This window comes from Rhincodon typus, chromosome 23 (genome assembly GCF_021869965.1).
Source record: "Rhincodon typus isolate 14 chromosome 23, sRhiTyp1.1, whole genome shotgun sequence".
In the NCBI taxonomy this organism is placed as follows: Eukaryota; Metazoa; Chordata; class Chondrichthyes; order Orectolobiformes; family Rhincodontidae; genus Rhincodon; species Rhincodon typus.
The window spans coordinates 6,880,652-6,902,821 of NC_063354.1; the positions used below are offsets into that span (position 1 = coordinate 6,880,652).

Here is a 22,170-nt window from a genome sequence, read left to right on the forward strand (position 1 = left end):
TCAGCTTTCCTGCTCCTCTGATGCTGCTTGGCCTGCTGTGTTCATCCTGCTCTACACCTTGTTATCTCAGTGCTGGGTCCACTGCTTTGTGTCATTTATATAAATGATTTGGATGTGAACATAGGAGGTATGGTTAGTAAGTTTGCAGGTGACACCAAAATTGGAGGTGTAGTGGACAGTGAAGAAGGTTACCACAGAGTACAATGGGATCTTGATCAGATGGGTGAATGGGCCGAGGGGTAGCAGATGGAGTTTAATTTAGATAAATGTGAGGTGCTGCATTTTGGAAAGGCAAATCAGGGCAGGATTTATACACTTCATGGTAAGGTCTGGGGGGAGTGTTGCGGAACAAAGAGACCTTGGAGTGTAGGTTCATAGTCTGTTGAAAGTGGAGTCATTGGTAGACAGGGTAGTGAAGAAGGCGTTTGGTATGCTTACCGTTATTGGTCAGTGCGTTGAGTAAAGGAGTTGGGAGGTCATGTTGCAGCTGTGCATAACATTGGTTTGACCACTTTTGGAATACTGCATGCAATTCTGGTCTCCCTGTTATAGGAAAGATGTTGTGAAACGTGAAAGGGTGCAGGAAAGATTTACAAGGATGTTGCCAGGGTTGGAGGGTTTGAGCTATAGGCAGAGACTAAATAGACTGGGGCTATTTTCCCTGGAGCATCGGAGGCTGAGGGGTGACATTATAGAGGTTTATAAAATCATGAGGGACATGGATAGGGTAAATAGGAAGGTCCTTTTCCCAAGGTGGGAGAGTCCAAAACTAGAGGGCATAGGTTTAAGGTGAGAGGGGAAAGATTTAAAAGGGACCTAAGGGGCAACTTTTTCATGCAGAGGGTGGTGCGTGTATGGAATGAGCTGCCAGAGGAAGTGGTGGAGACTGATACAATTATGACATTTAAAAGGCATCTGGTTGGGCACATGAATAGGAAGGGTTTTGAGGGATATGGGCCAAATGCTGGCTCTTGCCACTGGATTTATATGGACAGGTTGGACTGAAAGGTCTGTTTCCGTGATGTATAGCTCTATGACTCTAAATCTTTGTCCTCTCACCTTAAACATGTGCCCCCTAGTTTTGAAATCCCTCACCCGAGGGAAAAGACACCTACCTTTATCTATAATTCTCATCTATATTATTTATTTATTTATCTATAACCCAAAGACCCTTATCTATACCCCTCATGATTTTTAAGGTCACCCCTTAAATGGGGATTGCCTAATTAAATCCACAGAGGCAATGTTTTTTATGGACACAACACTGAGAATGAGCCCCCTACAGTGACTCTTCAATGGAGTTCACAGAAGAGACATTCACCCACCTATTTTACATCCCTCGATCAGACCCAGGAAACAACAGGAATGGGGTCATGGGCAAAGTAATGCAAGAGGCCCCTTCGTCACCAGAGTGAGAGGGAACCTTCAGACTTGGAGGGGGAAGGATGTGATAAATCCTACAAGGCCCAATAGGAAATGACTAATTAACCTCCCTGTGGAGATCATTGAGTATGAGTTCTCCTGGTAACAGGCGATGGTCAGCCCACTGGAACTCATCACCTGAGCCCTTTATCCTCTTGTGGCTGTGCACTTTTGTGGCACAGCGGTAGTGTCCCTACCCCTGAACCAGGAGGTCCAGTGCTCTCGAGGTGTGTAATGAAGTCTCTAAATGTGTTGATTTTAAAAAGGTTAATTTTTTTTAAAAAGTTACATTTTATAAAACACACCTAGGGCTCTTGTGGTGTAGTGGTAATGTCCCCATCTCTAAGCCAGGAGGCCTGGGGTCAAGCCCCACCTGCTCCAGGGACATCTAATAACACCCTGAATAGGTTGATTAGAAAATATCCATAAAGCAGACCCGGTTACATAACCATAAAATGTGTGTATCAAATTGAACTTCAACCAACACCAAAAATAACAACTGTATTTATATGACACCTTTAATGTAATAAGTCTTTACAGAGGTGACTGTCAGGCAAAAAGTGACACCAAGCAACACAAGGAGGTCTCAGAGCAGGTGACCATCTGAAACCTTAGTCACAGTGGGAGATTTTAAGAAGAGAATTGACAGAAGGAGAGAGAGAGAGATACAAAGAGGTTAGAAGAAGAAAGTCCAGATGTAGGAGTGTCTAGGCTTCTCCAGAGATACAAGACCTTAAAACAGACCCACGAGGCTCTTGTGGCACAGTGATTACGTCCCAAAGTTTGAGCTAAAAGGTCATGTTCAAGTCCCACCTACACCAGAGGTGACTCAAAGTGCATTACAAAAGATTGATTAAAAATACGTAAAGCAGACCCACTGAGACTGTGCATTACTATCTGTCCCAGGCTGGGACTAGCCTATATATGCCACGAAGAGTGGCTTGATTTTGGTGTTCGACAATAAATGATGTTCCTTTCTAGTCCAGCTTCCTGAGTCATTACAAAGAACAAAAGAACGATGTAATAATTTAAATAAGAACTGACTTATATTTCTGCTCTCTGGGCGATCGCTCCTCCGCTCTAAGACCTCATTTTATTCAAAGACCACACATGGTCTTGTGCGCAATGCAACTCCAAAAGAGCTACAACTAATAAATCATTAAAATCTTCTGTTGACACACATGTCCTGGCCACAAACTGTACCTTTCAGGTAACAATTTTTTAATCATATCATCCATCAACTTTCACCATTGTTAATGGTTATGACACGTTCTGACCACTAGATAGCTCAATGGCGTGTGTTACCACAATCTTTTCCCTACTCTGTCCCAATATACAAATCAGCAAATGACCATGGGCAACAACACTGGCAATTTTATCATTTCAATATGTAGTCTCTGTGGTCTCTGATATACACAAACTCTTTAGTGACTATGCTTTTAATAATATCTTATCAAGACCCGATGCAAATAGGAAGGTTAACAAGGAGCTGTTTGAGACCATCAGGTACAGTTTTCTTGTATGTAATATAAACTGCTCTTGCTTTCTCTATGATAAGAAATTCCTAAAAGAATAAGGATTGACTTGGGGTACATGTTATTGGAATAATTTGCTCTCAGGGAGGGTAGAGGCTGACATGAACAAAAACAGAAGTTGCTGGAAAAGCTCAGCAGGTCTGGCAGCATCTATGAAGAGAAATCAGTGTTAATGTTTTGGGTCTGGTGACCCTTACTCAGAGGCAGACCTGGACTGGATTGCAGATTGCATGTATTTCAATGTTGAATGTAAGGGACAGAGCAGAGTTGGGTAGGTTCAGTATCGGGAACAAGCAGTGCCCTGGAAACTATCTGTGTGGGAAATGACCAGGAACGTTTACATCTGCAATCACATCCTCTCAAATATCTCTGGAGTCATTTTTGTACTTACAATTTGGTGTGCAGGCAGGCACAGGATCACCTTCTGTAGTCACATTTTGAAAAAAAAATGATTTTAACCTGTCCTTGCTTCATAGCAAGTCAAACACTCTACATGATATGTTCTGTAGGACATACCCTTCCAGGGAGACAGAAGACTTCACCCTGGACCTGACCAGGGCCTGTTGATAGTACAGAATCTACCACAAACAGAGAAATACACAGTTAGATACAGCACGGAGATCTGTCTGTGTGTAAAATGAAGCAAATGATCAAGTGTTTCTTTTGTAAACGCACAGACATCAGTCCACCAGTGAAGCTGACTTTCACATCAGATGTTCCAAATCCAGTGATATGGAAATAGTTTTCTTTTAAAAGAAACGCTGACCAGAAAAGAACTTAAATTTTGAAATTAAAGTAATTTAGAATGGGACAAGACAGTATGGAGCTGGAGGAGAACAGCAGGCCAGGCAGCATCAGAGCAGCAGGAAAGTTGATGTTTTGAGTTGGGACCCTTCTTCAGAAATTTCTGCTGTGTTCCTCCAGCTCCAAACTGTATTGTTTCTGACTCCAACATCTGCAATGCTTGCTGTCTCTAATTTAGAATGGGGTGTTATTTTAAATATCTTTTTTAAGAGTAAATGGAATCTTGCAGAATATCAATCCAACTGAATCAGGAATATGAAGCCACAACATTTACCTCTCTCCTGTAATAATCATATGTCTTCTTCTGTTGAATAAAAAGATACAAGAAGCGATCAATAATTTTTAAAGTCAAAGTCTTGTGATGTTGTTATGTGCTGTGTACAATGGAGTTCAGATTTAAGGTGGAGCCACTCCTGCTTGCTTACTCAATGTTCCTCACATTTTCCTGTCTGTAATAAGCACCAGCCCATGAGTGAGTATTTGTAATACTGATCTCCCAATGTGAATTGATGTCTAGAGTGATGATCATTCTCTAATTGCCAGAGAATATACAGAAAAACTGATGATGTGGATTTAAAAGAGTGTTCTCCCATTCACTGAAAAATGCCTGGGCGACAGATGGGAAAGGACCTGATATTTATAAAATTAAGAAACATCAACAATAACAGTCACATTTTGAAGGCACATGGAAGGCCGGGACCCATAGAGAACCAGAGGGAGCAGCATGACCTTGTGCTCAGGGGCCTGCAGGCGTGCCCCATGAGCCCCAGAACACCGCGAGCAGTGAGCCCTGGAGCAGCGCATGAGCCGTGAGCCCGGAGCGGCGCGTGGGCTGTGAGCCCTGGAGCGGCGCGTGGGCCGTGAGCCCGAAGCAGCGCGTGGGCCGTGAGCCCGGAGCAGCGCAGGGGCCGTGAGCCCGGAGCGGCGCGTGGGCCGTGAGCCCTGGAGCGGCGCGTGGGCCGTGAGCCCGGAGCGGCGCATGGGCCGTGAGCCCGGAGCAGCATGTGGTAAACAGTCCCTGGAGCAGCGTGTAGGCAGTGACTCCTGGACGGAGACCAGTGTGAGGGGACAATCCCTACCTTAGAACACTGTAATGTTAACACCTTAACATACCCCTTAATATATTCCTGTTTTTAACTTATTTTCAACTACATAATTATGCAAGTACTTTCATCCCTCTGTTGTATCCAAGAATTGTACCTAGGTACTTGTACCTCAGGTGTTGCCATAAGAAGGCAGACATTGTAAAAGTTTTTCACTGTACTCCTACAATGCAGCACATGTGACAATAAAAGGATATTGTATATTGTATAACATCATTTTAATAAATTTTTAAAATTACAATGGCCCAGAATTTGCTTAATGAGGATGGGGATGTTGTACCATTCCTGATGTCATAACCTGGAACTTTGCACCATTTCCACTTTCTGTCTTTTTGCCTTTTCCCACACAATTATTGTTACAATTGAGCAATTGCAAATTATTATAAATAATCCAGCTGCCTTTAACCTTGATAAAATCATAAAATCCCTACAGTGCAGAAAGAGGCCATTCAGTCCATCGAGTCTGCACCAACCCTCTGAAGGTCATTACACCCCAACCCAGGCCCCTAATTACCATGGCTAACACACCCAGCCTGCACATTATGGGTAATTTAACATGGCTAATCCACCCAGCCTGCACATCCCTGAATACTACAGACAATTTAGCATGGCTAATCCACCCAGCCTGCACATCCCTGAACACTATGGGGCAATTTCCCATGGCTAATCCATCTAACCTGCACATCTTTGGAGGAAACCAGAGCACCTGATAGAAACCCATGCAGGCACAGGGGAGAATGTGCAAACTCCACATAGACAGGCACCCGAGGGTGGAATTGAACCTGGACCCCTGGCACTGTGAGGCAGCAGTGCTAACCACTGAGCCAGCGTGCCGCCCTAACCTGAAATTCCAAAATGTGTTGTTGTTTACTTTAAACACTTGCTCCTGAAAACTATATGCTGTGGGTGTAAATCAGTGACTATCTGACAAATCCCTGGGTAAATCCAATGGAATGTTGCACCTGTAAAGTATGAGAGGGATTTCAAATCAGGAGATAATCAGAGGAGATAATCAGAGGAGATAATCAGAGGCTGACGATACTCCCATGTCAGCAGAAAGCCACTCTTTTACCCTCCCAGAGGTAAGTAACAATCAAGGGGTTAAGAAATGATCACAGCACAAGTCTGTGTGTGTTAATGGTCTGACATTGTGCTATGTGGATTAAAATGCTGCAAAGACTACAGCTTTGAGAACAGTTATTTAAACACCTTTACACTGCTGATAAAACAGAAAGGGATTCATCATTTTCACACTGAGAGCTACCAACCAGTTAAAAAGAAAACAGAACAAAAGAATTTCAATCACAAAGCCAAAAATCTTGAGATGACAGCTCAATACTTACCAGCACCATCCAATGACAGCTGTAATGTCTTGTGTCTGGTCCTCTTGAACAATTCAGAGACTGATCTGCATTTTTTTTTGGACTTACCTCTTATTTCTAAACTGTGTTGTGTTACTATCACTTCTCACATTCAGTAATTAATGAACTCACGCATATGTTTAATTCAAGAAAGCCTACATAAATTGGCCCCTTTTAAAATGTAAGTTTCATCTGGATCCAGGAGAGAGATATTCACAATGGAAGGGAAGCTTTTTTAAATGAAACTTGTGGTAACCAACCGAGCGGGGTGGAGGGGGGAGGGGATGGTGTTGTTTGTGAGCGGGGGGGGCGGTCATGCATGTGAAAACCAAGAGGAGACAGTTCATTGTTCCTCACCCTTGAGGCCAATGGGTTTGAGGTATCCTGCCAGGAACTGTAACCGATTGAGGAACCTTACCCAGGAACTGGTTGTAACAGCACAGTGAGACCATGGTGACCTTTCCAGGATTTTAATAGAAAGCATATGGAAATCTGGGAATGTCTGAACAAAGTTGAGGGGAAAGTCATAGGATGTTGTTAAACTAGAAAGGGAGCAGAAAAGATTTACAGGAACGTTGCCAGGATTGTACGGTTTGAGCTATAGGACAGAGAGACTGAATAGGCTGGGGCTATTTTCCCTGGAGCGTCGGAGGCTGAGGGGTGACCTTATAGAGGTTTATAAAATCATGAGGGGCCTGGATAGAGTGAATAGCCAAGGTCTTTTCCCCCAGGGTAGGGGACACCAAAACTAAAGGGGCATAGGTTTAAGGTGACAGGGGAAAGATTTAAAAGGGACCTCAGGGACAATTTTTTCACACAGGGGGTGGTGCGTGAATGGAATGAGCTGCCAGAGGAAGTGGTGGAGGCTGGTACAATTACAACATTTAAAAGGCATTGGGATAGGTAAATGAATAGGAAGGGCCAAATGCTGGCAAATGGGACTAGGTCAGATTGGGATGCGTGGTAAGCGTGGACATGATGGACCGAAGGGTCTGTTCCCATGCTGTAGATTGAGGCCAGCATCAGTTTTAGTTACCAGGGTCCTGGATCAAATCAGATGGCGCTCTAACTACCTCCAGTTGACACACAAACATCTGCTTTCCATCTTCAAGTTGTTGACTTTTTGCTGAGGTGGCAGCAAGCCCCTGGTATCAAGGCACCGTGTGTGAATAGGCTGTTCAGCTGTGTAGGGCTTCACGTAGGCGCAGTCCTGTGTCCTTTGAGGATGGGACTATTAGCAATCTGGAGAGGGATGGAGAGAATGAGTTGGGGAAATCGCTGAAATCTTTGCAAGGAATGCAGACATCATGTCTCCAGTTTGTTTACTGATGTATGTCACTTTCTTCTGATCAGACATTGTTAAACAAACATGGGTGATAATAAACTGCAATCCTTTTAGGCTCAGAAAGATTTTTCTTATTTTGGGAGTTAGAGCCAAGTTGAGCGAACATTGAAAGGTTCAAAGATTAGATTGTGAACAAGGGATAATTAATTGAACAGTCAGTTTGAGGACAGCCAAGAAAAGGTAGTGTTGTGATGGAGACGGACGGAGCTAAGGTGGTTTATATTTATCTGGGTGTTTGCTGGAAAAGTGGATTGGGCCTCACATTGTTTGCACGTTACTGAGAAAAGGTTGCTAAAGTAAATGATAGCTAATCAGACCTGCACAATAAGCAGAGTTAAAAAGTAATTTCATCATTGATCGGGTGAAGTGCAAATTTCACCTTAGATCTTGTCAGGAATTTGACGGTGGAAGATTGTCTTTTTTTAAAGTCAGTGGGAGAATCTACAGTGGACCTAGCAGAGCTTCTGGCAAATGAAAATAATCAGTTGAATTAGCCTAGACATATTAACAAAGTAACCAGAACTGTGGCATCTACAGTCAAAAGATGGTAAACTAAGGTTTTACCTCTGAGAATAGCTGCAATGAAGGACAATTCTTCACAGGATTAAAGCACACTTATGAACAGTCCCTACAGAAGTAAATAACTTTAAGATCGACGATTCTTATAAGAGAATTTTATTCTTGAGAGAAATAAACCTGAATGTATAATGTATGTAGTTATAAACTGTTTGGTTAATAGTGCTCGTTCCATTGAACTCTTTAAGATAAGGTTGGTGCTTTGTCTAAAAACGAAATCTTGCGGCATATTTTTGGGTAATAGGAGGTGTTTGAATTTCTCTTTTAGCATTAACGGTCTCGATCAGGTTCTAAAGTTCCCATTTCCCAATTTACTCCTAATTTCCAAGGGTTGTATTTTTCTGTACAAAATAGCCTTTTTTATTTAAAAACAAATGCAACTTCCTGCCAATCAACTTTAATACAAGAATTACTCCTTTCAATTTTAGACAAAAAACATTCAAGTATAATAACTCAATACTTGTGGCTCCTTGGGAATCCATTTTTAAAAAAATCTGCCTCAATCCTCTCATAAACTTAGGAGTATAATGAGGAAGCTGCAAATGGAAGCATTTCTCATTCCCCAATTGCATTTCTTTTCCTTTACTTTCCTCCTTATTTTGTGAAACATCTCAGCAAGATTATAGTAAATGAGAATCAAATCTAAAGGAGCAAAAAACAGTGGAGAGGAATGGGATAGAGACTGGGATAGGTATAGCGTAAGGCTGGGTATAGAATAGAGATACAGACAGGGATACTGATGGAGATGAGGGTAGATTATAGGGAATGGTTGAGGACAGAGATGGAAGCTATGGGCAGAGAGAGACTTTAGGACTGGGGCAGAGATAAAGATGTGGTAAAACAAAATATGTTGCAGTCATCTGACTTAAAACAGATCCATGGAGATAGACAGTCACAAGACACTAATGTACTGGATAAATCTGAATGGGAACAAAAGAAGAGAAAAATGAACAGATTTAATTGGTAACTATACCAGAAGCTACACTATATTAATATAATTTACACAGAACTTAGAGACACACATCTTAACCTGGGGAGAGTGCCTGATTATTGAAGTAGTGACAGAACTGAGTACAGAATAAAAGGGGAACATTGCACACAGGGAGCACTGATCAGAATGTCATACAGTGCACAGTTTCCCATTCACATAAGTAAATCAGGTTCGAGTCCCACCTGTTCCAGGAGTGTGTGAACACTTCAACGCACCACCGTGTTCCCTGGCCAACATCTCTGTCTCCGGCTCACTGCAGTGTTCCAGGGAAGCTCAATGCAAGCTGGAGGAACAACACCTCATCTTCTACCTAAGCACCTTACAGCTGTCAGGCCTCAACAGCGAGTTTATCAATTTCAGAGCACAAACACCTCCCTGCATGTTCATTCCCCATCCCCACAGCCCCAGCTCCTGTACTATATGGGTTGCCTCCAGCCGAGCCAACCCATTTTCAACCATTCACACTTCCCATTCGTACCCGCTCAGCACTTACTTCTCTCATGTCATCTCTGTCCCTGGGCAACGTCTCCATCTATTCAACTCACTTCTTCCTTAATCCCTAAACCCACCCTTGTCATCAGCATGAACACCACCATTTCCCAGCTGCTTTCAGTTCTGAGGAAGTCATACTGGGCTTGAAATGTTAACTCCGTTTCTCTCCACAGACGCTGCCAGACCTTATGAGTTTTTCCAGCACTTTCTGTTTTTGTTGAGGAGATAGCAGGATAGGTTCCACCCCAAGCCACTCACTATCCTGACATGGAAATATATCACTATTCCTTCAGTGTTGCTGGATCAAAACTCTGAAACTCCCTCCCTAACAGCATTGTGGGTGTATCTACACAATAAGGACTGCAGCAGCTCAAGAAGGCAGCTCACCACCACCTTCTCTGGGGTAATTAGGGATGCGCAAAAAGTGCTGGCCCAGTTAGCGACACACAAACTCCATAAAAGAATAACGCAACATGTGACGAAGTTTGGGGATGGGAGGGCCAGAGAGGGAATTATGGAGCTGGGGGCTCAGGTAGCTGAAGGCACAGCCTACAATGCTACTGTTCCCACTTCTCACCAAGGCTCACATTCTACCACGTAACACAATCTGCACGTCCTCTGTGCTGCCTACTCACTCACTCAGGACACCTGCACCTACAGTAATAGCTAGGTCACCCATTTTCATCTCTTATAATACCTGCCCCTCTCTCATTCCAGAAGAAAAATGGCTCAGAGGAGGGGAAAGAGTCACGACAGGTGGTGGGCTAGCAACATCAGGCTCCTTGCACCTTATGAGGACAAATTCCTGAGTCTGATTGCCCATATCCAAGCCCCTGGGCTGGTTTCAGAGGCTGTTCTTGATTTACCTTGCTGGAACCCCCCGAGTATCGGCTATCTCCCTTGGTTTGATGGAGATCAGCTCACTACCACAACAAACTTCCACCTTTGTGTCGGCTCTATATGGCAAGGCAGGTGTAATGTGAGCCTGGTATCTCTGGCTGAAGGGACAAAGTGTGGGCAGGGATTCTGTGAGCTTCCACACAGGCTCAGAGCGAGTGAGCACTGTGAAGCGAGTGAACAGCTTGGAGCTACAGCCTGGTCCAGTCTACGAGCGCGGTGTGTCCCAGAGCGCACAGTGTCCTTGCTGCAGTGTTACAGTGAGAGTTGCCTTGGGCCAGCCCAAGGTGCAGCGTTGAAGTGTCCTCTAAGTGGATCAGAGAAGTACCCCGGTGGTTCTCAGAGGGTCTGTTTCCGTGCTGTATGGCTCTCTGACTCAATGTGGCTGGTATCCGTGGAGCATATCCTGAGATGTTGATACCCAGAATCCATTATGGGTGGTCCTTCAGAGCAAGGGCCATCTGAACTCACCAGGTATTCACCATGATTTCCATGCTGAGAATTCTCAATGTCTAATTTATTTGGTGTGTTTGGTAAGATAGAAAGCTGACTATTAGTGGGGTGAGATGCGCCATTAACAAGCTATTTTAACAAGCAAAAGTTTTCCCCCCGCCCCCCCAATTTAATTGACATCTCACCACAGCCTAGTATGGAACTCACCGCACTGCTCGTCAAAAGCATAAAAGATGGAGTGAGATAGAGTGAGGGTTCCCCCTGGATTTCTCAATCAATTCTGCCACAATCTACTCACAGTCCACCTCGCTCAGACGCCCCCATAAGACTCCGTCCGTGGTTCCGAGGTGGAACTGGGAGAGGAATGTGTATCCTGGAGAGGAAGATGGGGAAATTAAGTGGTTGCAGGGTAGAGAGATTCCGGTTGGTGGGCTGGGTGTGGGGCATCGGCCTCCCTGAGAGGTCAGAGGTCAGACTGAAAGTCCACCAATGCCCACTTCAAATGGGCATTGACCAATCCATCTCCTCAACTCCAATCAGTCAGGGTCACAGTGGGGTCAGGAATGTTTAACACGCAAGTCTGACCCTGTGAGAAATTATAATTTAAAAAGGAACAATTTTTGGTTTAATCAAAAAACGATTGTAGGTGAGAGTCAGAAGTTTTCAATGATTAAATGCGAAGAAGTGATCCAATTAAAGTTCTGATTAATGTTGAGCCTCCTGTGACTGGAGTGTGATAACATTACAGCTGGAATATTAATCTGTGCAGACAGGGAGTTGATCAAAGGAAGTCAGTCCCAGAAATAATCAGAGAAGCTGCAATCCTACAGCCTCCAGCTCACTTTATTAAATCTTTAAACTTTGTTTTTACTGAAACAGAATGAAGGGAAAATGATTTTCACTGTGTGTGAGATCTCCTCACTGCTTCCTAGCTGCAGGCAATTCTTATTTTAGTCACTATCACCCAGTGGAACGTTCCAGATGCTGCAGCTACCGAACCATACACAGCGTGAAACCCCCTCTGTTCACATTGCCCATGGCAAAGGTCGCCCCCACAAAGCCTTGGCATTGATCTGTTGCTAAGAGTCGAAAGTTTTGAGAAACTCCTCGGGAAATGGAAATCCCAACATTTAGCACTCGGGTGGCAGTGCTGGAGGGTATCCGAAAGGGGGCTGGGAATACGGAATTAAAATCAAAATACCACAGACGCTGGGAATCTAAAATCAAAATCAAAAGGTGCTGGAGAAACTCAGCAGGTCTGGCAGCATCTGTGGAGAGAGAAACAGGTTTAAAGTCTCAAACCCAGTTTTGACTCTCCCAAGAGATCTTTCTTGGATTAAATGCGAGTAAATAGGGATAGTCATGAACCTGAAACATTAACACTGTTACTCTCTGTTCTTGGTCTGGCCTGCTCTGTAATCCCTGCCTTTTCTCTTTTTATTTCAGATTTATAGGATCGGAAGTGGAAGAGGCAGCGAGGAGCCAGGACCAGGTTGTGAATAGCTGATTGCCACGCATTAAACAGGAGCTGCTTGGGTGATGTGCCCAATGTGGGTTCCCCAGCTGAGCACAATGCACCAAGTTGGCCTTGGAGTGGCTGTGCACCTGGGGAATGGGGGCCAGAACTGCCTCAGGGCCCACAAACAGGTGACTCCTTCCCCGAGACACCGGGAGAATCCAACCAGACCCACTCGAGCTAGCTCTGTCATTCAATCCGGTAATTTTCTTCACTCTTTTGTGTGATGTGAGCAAGGGCTGCATTTGTTGCCCCATCCCTAATTGCCCTGGAGAAGATGATGGTGACCATGGCTGATCTTTTACAGCAGCTTCACTTCCCTGCACTATTCCCATCTCCTGCCATCTTGATTTGGACAGTTTCTTGTGTATAAACCTCGTCAAGCACTCCCTGTGAGAAAGCAGCCTTCATTTCCATTAGTAACGATAGCCTATGACTCCATCCTGCTAACACACACTGCGACACACATTGCTCACCACCTGGCACAGGAAGATCCCAGCTTTACGTGGCGGAGAGATAACGACAGCAAGAGTAAGGTCGCTATGATCAGCCTGGGCTCCCAGCGGGCACCCCCACCCAACCTCAAAGTGAAAGAGGCAGCGAGGAGCCAGGACAGGTTGTGATGCTGCCCACAGTTGAATAGCTGATTGCCACGCATTAAACAGAAGCTGCTTGGGAGATGTGCCCAATGTGGGTTCCCCAACTGAGCACAACGCACCAAGTGGCCTTGGAGTGGCTGTGCATCTGGGGAATGGGGGCCAGAACTGCCTCAGGGCCCATAAACAGGTGACTCCTTCCTCGAGACACCGGGAGAATCCAACCAGACAAAGCCCTGAAAACGGGCACTGAGGCTGGGCTCACCTGCTCTACCTTGTCTGCACTTGGGTCTGTCACACGGTTAATCCCGTAATCAAGGACGTCAAGAGTTCCTGGCTGTTGGAAAAGTCCCAAAGAAGAAACAACTTTAACCAGCAATGTTAACGTGACAACAATCTCCTGGTGCTTCATAAAATGGGAGGGTTCTGGGTGGAACACTCAAAACTTGTTTCTTTTTAATTAGAGAGAATTGAATCAGAGATACGAGAGGAGGCCATTCAGCCCTGGGCTGATGCTGCCTATGTCAGGCCAGCTGTGGCTCAGTGGGTAGCACTGTTGCCTTTAGGTCCCACCTCAGAGACGCTGAGTAAAAACATAGACCAGCACTCGCAGTGCAGAACTGAGTGAGTGCTGCACTGTTGGTGCTGCTAGTATTTGAATGAGAAGTTAAGTAGAAGCTCTGTCCATTTTCTTGGGCTAATGTAAAAGATCTTACTTGATTAATTATTGTCAAGCACCAAGATACAGTGAAAAGTATTGTTTTATGTGTGCTTTCCAGACAAATCACGCCTTATATAACTACATCAGGCTAATAGAACAGAATGCAGGATATAGTGTTACTTTGAACGGGAGTTCTTCTTGTCATCCTGGTCAATATCTACCCCAACATCTCTAAAGACTGAAGATCTTGTCATTGTCACACTGTCCTTTAGGGGATCTTGCTGTGAGTAAATTGGTTGCAGTTTTTGCTATCTTTTACAACAGGGATTACTGGTTTGAAATACATCATTGGTTGTGAAGTGCTTTGGGGCATTCTGTGTTTGTGAAAGGTGTCAGAGAAATACAAATCTACACCTTTAAGGGGATTAAAGAACCATATTTGAGTCTATCCTCAACAAATCACTTATACAAGGTCAATACTCACCGCTGGTCTGTGCACTAGCCAATACGCTCTCTCCTGGCAATCCAGAACAAACCTGTCAGCCTTTTTACGTTCTTTGCCAGCCCTGGTGTAGGAAACAAAAAAGAAGCAAATTTGTAGAACACATCCGTTCTCAAATATATTTGACTATCATTGTAACCGTGGGCAGTATTGTGAGACTGTTCCACCTGTACTGGGGGCAGTAGTGACAGACTGTATTCTCACTGATGTCTGAGTTAACAGGCAATTAAGTTGTGTTTTCACCATAGAACCAATGTTATTCCAATTCATATTAGAATTACAACATAATAATGCAATTTTAAACATGCCTTTTTTTATTCCTCCCTCATTACATCTCTTAGCGTATTGATCTTTCATGTCTTTAAGTTATCACGGGCAGAAATTTCAGGTTTGAAAGCAGGGTCACCGAACTTTGCTATTCTCTCTGCAGATGCTGTTAGACTGCTGGGTGTTTGCAGCACTTTCTCTTTCTGCTCCCACAAACAACAGTGTGACAATGACTAGATAATGTTGTTCCTCAAAACAGTACTATCAGCTTGCTTACGTCTCACAGATAGAGCCGAAAGTCTCCTCTGAAAGATGGAGTCTCTGACAGTGTGGCACTCTCTCTGTGTTGCACTGGAGTGTCAGTGTGGGTTACGCTCCCAAATCTCCAGCGTAGAACTTCCACATAGCATTTTTATTAATTATTACTTTAATTTTGTTAATGGGGCTAATATTCCTCTCATTAGATAAAGGTAAAGTCACTGTAGTCTGCCTTTCTCATCAGAGACAGACAACTGGCAGTGTCTGTTTCACCAAAGGCAAGGGCTGAGGTTGAGAAGGTAGGCCCTTCATGGACCACCGTAGGAATTGAACACATGCTGTTGGTGTTACTCTGCATTACAGAAAAGCTGTCCAGCCAACTGAGCTAACCAATCACCCAGCCCTCTCATTAGTGGCTAACCAGAAACCTCAAACAGACTGAGCAGGCCTGTCTCTGAGAAACCATGGGTTTCAGAATTTATCCTGAAGTTTTCTCAAGGGTTTTAATCCATGACAGGCTCTTTTTGAAAGGACTCAGCTTGGAAACAGCATTAGAACAAAACACCTTCACGGCTTCTGGCCACAGCACATTCTCGGTCAGAGAGGACTGGGTTCAAATCTCACTCTACAGACTTTAGCAGAACAATCCAGACTGACACACCAGCTGAGGGACTGAGGGAGCACTGCCGCTTTGTCAGAGGTGTCATCTTTGTGGGAGAGATGTTACACAGAAACCCCATCTGGGTGAAGAAGATCCCATGATAGTGCCTGTTCTTCTGGTGCCTTGAACAGCGTTTTTGGCAACTCAAACAACATTGCCGAAACAGATTATCTGGTCACATACTCATTGCTATTTGAAGGAACTTACAGTGTAAGTATTGTGTGCCACTTTTCCAAATTACAACTGAGATTTTTTAAAAAAATGTTAGTAGGGTAAAATAACTCCATGGAGGCTGGCATCTGGTCACCAAGTCACCCTTTATTTACACATGGGCTCTGACCAGCTAGCTCAGAGCCAGTCCCTAGAGTGAGGAGAATCTCCAATACTCCTGCTTCTATCTGTCAGCCAGGGCTCCCTGATTGGCCCCGGTTAATAGCCCCAATCAGCCCCCACCTGGCCAACCTCATTCCAATCACTACATAGGGGCATTTCAGATGTATAAATGGATGTGTAAGGTGCTATATGAATGTGAACTTTCATTCCCATAAAATTTTAAACTTCAGCAGGACCACAGCATCTCCAGAACACAAACCTGAAACTACAATGCAACAACACTGACTCAGCAGTCCCCTCTACTGGACATGGTTTATATTACACATACAGGGAAGAATCCATGTCAACTATCCAGATGAGGAGTCAGACTCCGCTGCACCCCCACCCTGTGCCCACAGGAAAGCTGTATACTTGTGGCCCACAATTTTCTTCTCCTTAAAATCACAATCTGCACACGGGTGGCATCCCAAAGAGTGGCAGGATTGTGTAAGAGAAAACATTGCTGTATGGTCTCGAACCCTGTACAAGAGAAGAAAGGAATTGTTTGTGCTTTATACTCATGGCTTACAGATCTGTGCAGCTGATGGCTCCCATTCCTTCCTGCCAGAACAGGCTCAGTGACCTGGCTCAAAAGGTATCCCTCAACAACATCACTAAGAACATAAACAGAGGCTCAGTCCTCTCTGAGCTGAATGCAGATGATCCCACAGGATTATTTTGAAGAAGAGCGGGAATTACTCCCAGTGTCCCAGTTAGCATTTATCCTTCAACCACTGGATACAAATAAACAAAGCAAAATACCATGGATGGTGGGAAGCTGGAAAAAAGCCAGAATGTGCTTGAAAGCTCTGAAATACATGCTGCTGAAAGGTCATCAACATATGACAACAACTCTGTTCCATTTTTGTAGTTCCTTTCTGACCGTCAGTGTATTTCCAAAATTTTGCAGTTTTTATTTGACTAAAGTACAGACGCCCTGGTCGTTAATATTGTTGCCGATTGTGGCCACTTGTTGACTGCAAATTGGCTGCCACATCCTGAGGATGTGAAAGGTGCAATGTGGATGGAACAGAAGTTCTTCCAGTTCTTATTTAATTAGCCCATGGTGCAATTTTGTGCCTTGTCATGCTGTCATGGAGCTGCACATCACTGTGCATAAGTAACACAGTGTGGGTGGAGTTAGAATGCTCCAGAATTTAAGACACACCCGGTAAGACTACAACATGGACATGAAAACGTGACGAAGATTAGTTCTTATCTAATGTAACTATAAAAATGTCTGCAATTGTCATGTACAGAACTATTTAGTTTTAATGCATAAAAAAGTGTTATATTGAAGTTTAAGCGTTAGGATGGTTCTTGACTTTGCCTGCTCCTTGACCAGTTTGTAATGAACACAAACTCATAGCCTGCCATTAAACCACATGATAAAGGAGCAATCTGAAAACTAGATCCTGTTGTCTTTTCTCTTGTCACTGACTCTCAAGCACCCAATGCCCTCTACATAAGGAAGGTTTGAGCACTGACAATTTCACCTGAACTTACCGATATTGTTCCTTTGCCTGCATGATGACAAAATCCCACTTGTGATTGATCTTCTTGTTCAGGATATTGTAATTTTCCTTAAAGAAAAGAAACAATAAAGTCAACACATCAATCCTTCCCTTTTTTGTCATCCTTTACAATACCTGTGTATTGTCCTCATTCACCAACAATGTGTCCTGTTCCATCCACATTGATGCAGCGGTGAAGAAAGCATACCAATGCCTCTTCTTCCTCAGGATGCTAAGGAAATTCAGCATGTCCACAATGTCTCTTACCCATTTTTATAGATACACCGTAGAAAGCATCATATCTGGATGCATCACAGCGTGGTATGGTAACAGCTTTTCCCAACACTGCAAGAAACTACAGAGAGTTATGAACATAGCCCAGTCCATCATACAAACCAGCCTCCCATCCATTGACTTCAGCTATACTTGCTGCTGCATTGGGAAAGCAATCAACATAATCAAAGACCACTCCCACCCTGGTTATAGTCTCTACCACCCTCTTCAGATGGGCAGAAGATATAAAAGTTTGAATAAATGTACGAACAGATTCAAGAACAGCTTCTTCCCAGCTGTTATCAAGCTTTTGAATGGGCCTCTTTGATCTCTCTCTCTGCACCTTCTCAGCAGCTGTAACACTGTATCCTGCACTATGTTGTGTTATCCTGATACACTTGTACAGTGCAATCTGCTTGTAAAGCACGTAAGACAACCCTTTTCATTGTACCTCAGTACATGTGACAGTAATAAATCAAATCAAATCATTCTCCTGACTGTACCCTAACAGAATGGTGTCTCTCAGTGTTGTTATCTGTCCTGACGTGTCCTGGGATTAAAGCTGGTAACTTTTAGCAGGGAATGGGGGAGGTGGACAAATTATTGTATGCATTAAAAATAAATTGGAAATGGGTGAATAAAGTCACCAGATGACAAAATTAGAGGCAGGAGTATAAGTGAAAAACCACGAGGAATATGTTCACTTGGAGTTGGCAATCTAATGATCCCTGTCTGGAATTAACAGGAGAGGAAGATGTGGTTAGTTCAGTTGGCTAGGCAGCTAGCTTGTAACACAGAATAGTGCCCATTTGTAGGTTTGATTCCTGTACTGACTGAGGTGACTCAAAAACTCTCCTCCTCATCCCCTCCCCTTGCCTGAGACATGGTGACCTGAGGGTGAAACCACCACCAGTTGTTTCTGTCTGATGGGTGAGACTAAGCTGACTTTTCACCTTTTATTTACCAAATGAACCATTTCATAATAACAGTGGTTGTAATGGTCCAGATTGCGCTGTCCGAAAGGGTGGGTTCAATAGTGAATTTTGAATAGGAACTGGATAAATATTTGAGATAACAAGGTGTAGAGCTGGATGAACACAGCAGGTCAAGCAGCATCAGAGGAGCAGGAAAACTGATGTTTCGGGCCTAGAGCCTTCTTCAGAAATGGGCTTTTTCTGAAACCCATTTCTGAAGAAGGGTCTAGGCCCAAATGTCAGCTTTCCTGCTCCTCTGATGCTGCTTGGCCTGCCGTGTTCATCCAGCTCTACACCTTGTTATCTCAGATTCTCTAGCATCTGCAGTTCCTACTATCTCTGGATAAATATTTGACATGGAAAGTTTTGAAGAATTAAGAGGAAAGAACTGCGAAGTGAGGCTAACGGGATAACTCTTGCAAAGATCTCCCAGAGGCATGATGGACTGAATGGCCGGCTCCTCTTGTGCTACCTGAGTCTGTCAGGAAAGCTTTGGGCTAAATGGTGGTACAGATGCAGAGGCTGGTCCTGCGTGAAAGCACATTACGTATGTGTGAGCGATTGACATGGACATCTGTGGAGAGTGGACTGTAACAGTGTGCTACAACAAGAAAACTATGAACACCAAGGATTACATCTGCACAGCTCCAACATCTCAGTTTTGAGTCTCACACACGTGATATTTTTACAACTGGGACCCACTTCACCCTTTCTTGAGGAACTTGATTATTAAAGCCTCAATAAACAAGTTCCTCAAGAAATGGTGAAGCGGTACCCAGTTGTAAAAATATCACGTGTGTGAGACTCAAAACTGAGATGTTGGAGCTGTGCAGATGTAACCCTGGAGCCCTGATTCCAAGATCTCATATTTAACTTGCTGGCATTTAACCAGGAGGAAGTCAGTTGGCTGGACTTCTGTTTTGTGATGTGGAGTAATGTCAATATCATGAGTTCAATTCCCACATGGGCTGAGGTTACCATGAAGGTCTCTCCCTCATTTGAAATGTGGTGACCCTCAGATTAAAACACCACCAGTTCTCTCTCTATATGGGAGAGTAGCCCCATGGTCTGGTAAGACTATGGAACAAGATATAATGGGGACTGAAAAGAAACATGATTACAGCACACAGGAAACTCTTAGGTTAGAGAGGTATTGATATGAGTCTCACCTTCTCATAGTCTTCCAATATACCCTTCTTGCATATATTTTTCTTTGCCAAATAAATTGCTGTTAAACAAAAAAAATCATCAATGAACTATTTCATTGCAGACTGGCAAAGAATGTCTCTACATTACAATATGGACAATGCTTCATTGGCCTTAAAGCACTTTAGGATGTTTTGATGTTGTAAAGGACGTAGTATAAATGTGAGGTTTTTCTTGTGTTTTAATTTAAACATTTGTTGATTTTTCCACTGCTAGATTTTTGAAAGTTGGCACACGTAAGAAGGAAAAAGATCATGAGAAAGACTTTAATGAAAATACTCACCATAGTCTGTGTCTTCTGCTGGCCACTCCTGAGTGGGCCAGAAGTAGGGGGTCTGTAGAGGATTTAAAGGTATATGAATTAAAAAACATAATCTTAGCTCACAGGGAATGCATAGAGATAGGAGGCTGGGATATGTGTGTAAGTGTGTAAAAGCACCTTAGAGATAAAAAGGGTTTATCTTATTGAAACATACAAGGTTCTGAAGGGGCTGGAAAGGATAGATGTTGAGAAAGTGTTTTCGATAGTGGAGGCATCTCGAACTGGGGGACACAGTTAGGGCATATGGGACCAATTATTTAAGACTAAAGAGCAAAAGAACTTATTTTCCCATAGGGCAGTGAATGTTTGGAATTCTCTACCACAGAGAATTGTGGAAGCTGGATCACTATTTAAAAAGGGGGTAGATAGATTTTTGAAATATCAAAGAGTTTAGAGCTCTGAGGAACTGGAAGGAGAGAAGAGTTAGGACCTAGGGCAGATCAGCTCTGATTTTACAGAATGGTAGAGCAAGCCAAATGTTCTACTCCTGTTCATATTTCCAATGCTCTTGTCTTGAGATTAAATAAATTGACCTTTGAACAGTTAATATTGTTTGCAAGTAAACATGAGCTCATCCAAAACATTGCTGCCTGTGTTTTACCTCACACCAAATTATATTCACTCATCACCTCTGTGCTCATTGGCATCCAGTCAAGCAAGCTGGAAATTTAAAACCTCACATTCTGACTGACTCCTGATCTCTGTAACCTCCTCCAGCCTCACAGCTTTATCTGTATTCCTCTAATATGGTCTCACACTTGTCCAATTTCCTTCAACCAGCCATTACTGATCATGTCTTCATCTGCCAAGGCCAGGTGATCTACCACACCTTCCCTAAAGCTCTTCATCTTTCTGTCTCCCTCTCCTCATTCCTTAAAATCCACTGCTTTGACAAGCCTTTAAGATACCTGAGATACTCACAGATACTGTCAAACCTGCTGAGTTTCTCCAGCTTCTCAGGGTTTGTCAAAAATTTCACTTTTGGTTGTAGTTAAGTTGTTTGAACATATTCCAAACCTACCACATCACTGGACCTGAAACATTAACTCTGATTTCTCTCCACAGATTCTGCTAGACCTGCTGAGTTTTCTAGCATTTCTGATTTTGCTTATAAAAGCTCCTTGCTTGTCTTTGATACTGGTTTCTCAGAAAGGTCTGGGGATGTTTTACCACTGTAAAGGCAACGGAAAAATGTAAGAACTCTGAAGAAGAATTATACCGGACTTGAAACGTTAACTGTCTTTCTCTCTCCACAGATACTGTTAGACCTGCTGAGTTTCTCCAGCTTTCTCTCGTTATAAAGTTATTCAAACATATTCCAAAACAACAACAAATTGTCAATTGGATAAAGACTAGCCAGCTTATTTATTGATAGATATTTCATTGCTGAAAGATTCAATGATTCTTTTTTAATACATGGGTTGGGATTTGATCTGTGCCCTGGGGTATTCTCAGCTTAGCCCTAAATTTCACCAAATAGGCATTTAACAGGCCCAAGTAGAAGTATAGAATCGCTACAGTGCAGATAGAGGCCATTTGGCCCCTCAAATCTGTACCAACCCTCCAAAGAGCATCCCACCACACCACCATAATCCCACATTTACCATAGCTAACCCACCTAGCCTACACATCCGCGGACATTATAGCGTGGCCAATCCACCTAACCTGCACATCTTTGAACTGTGGGAAGAAACTGGAGCACCCGGATGAAACTCACGCAGACATGAGGAGAACATGCAAACTCCACACAGACAGTCATCCAAGGCTGGAGTCGAACCCAGGTCCCTGGTGCTGTGAGACAGCAGTGCTGATCACTGAGCCACCGTGCAGGATGTCCATGAGCTGACAGCAGCATCTTAATCCGTACCATTCATATCCAAGCCATATCATGAAGTAATTCAGACTTTGCCCGGGGAGAACTGTGGTCAATGAAAATTGCTCCATTTAATTGTAGCATAAAATCTTGCTGTCCTAAAGGAGACCATTAGGGCCATCATAATTGCGCCAGCTTTCAATAACTACCAGTTAGTCTGCATTCCTCATTTTTTCTACACAATCCTCTTTGAATT

The 22,170-nt window shown here is 43.6% G+C and overlaps 1 protein-coding gene across 1 annotated transcript in view; it reads right to left on the minus strand.

Annotated features, from left to right (window-relative positions):
- rgs9b (regulator of G protein signaling 9b) overlaps positions 1 to 22,170 on the minus strand; it is an 88,114-nt gene that overhangs the window by 30,247 nt on the left and 35,697 nt on the right. Inside the window, exons 3-10 of the mRNA XM_048611087.1 lie at positions 22,011 to 22,072; positions 20,063 to 20,114; positions 19,743 to 19,801; positions 17,319 to 17,395; positions 14,237 to 14,318; positions 13,357 to 13,428; positions 4,036 to 4,065; positions 3,474 to 3,535 (exon numbers count right to left, since the gene is read on the minus strand). Coding sequence (XP_048467044.1) covers positions 3,474 to 3,535; positions 4,036 to 4,065; positions 13,357 to 13,428; positions 14,237 to 14,318; positions 17,319 to 17,395; positions 19,743 to 19,801; positions 20,063 to 20,114; positions 22,011 to 22,072 — 496 coding nt within the window. The remainder of the gene's footprint in view (positions 1 to 3,473; positions 3,536 to 4,035; positions 4,066 to 13,356; positions 13,429 to 14,236; positions 14,319 to 17,318; positions 17,396 to 19,742; positions 19,802 to 20,062; positions 20,115 to 22,010; positions 22,073 to 22,170) is intronic.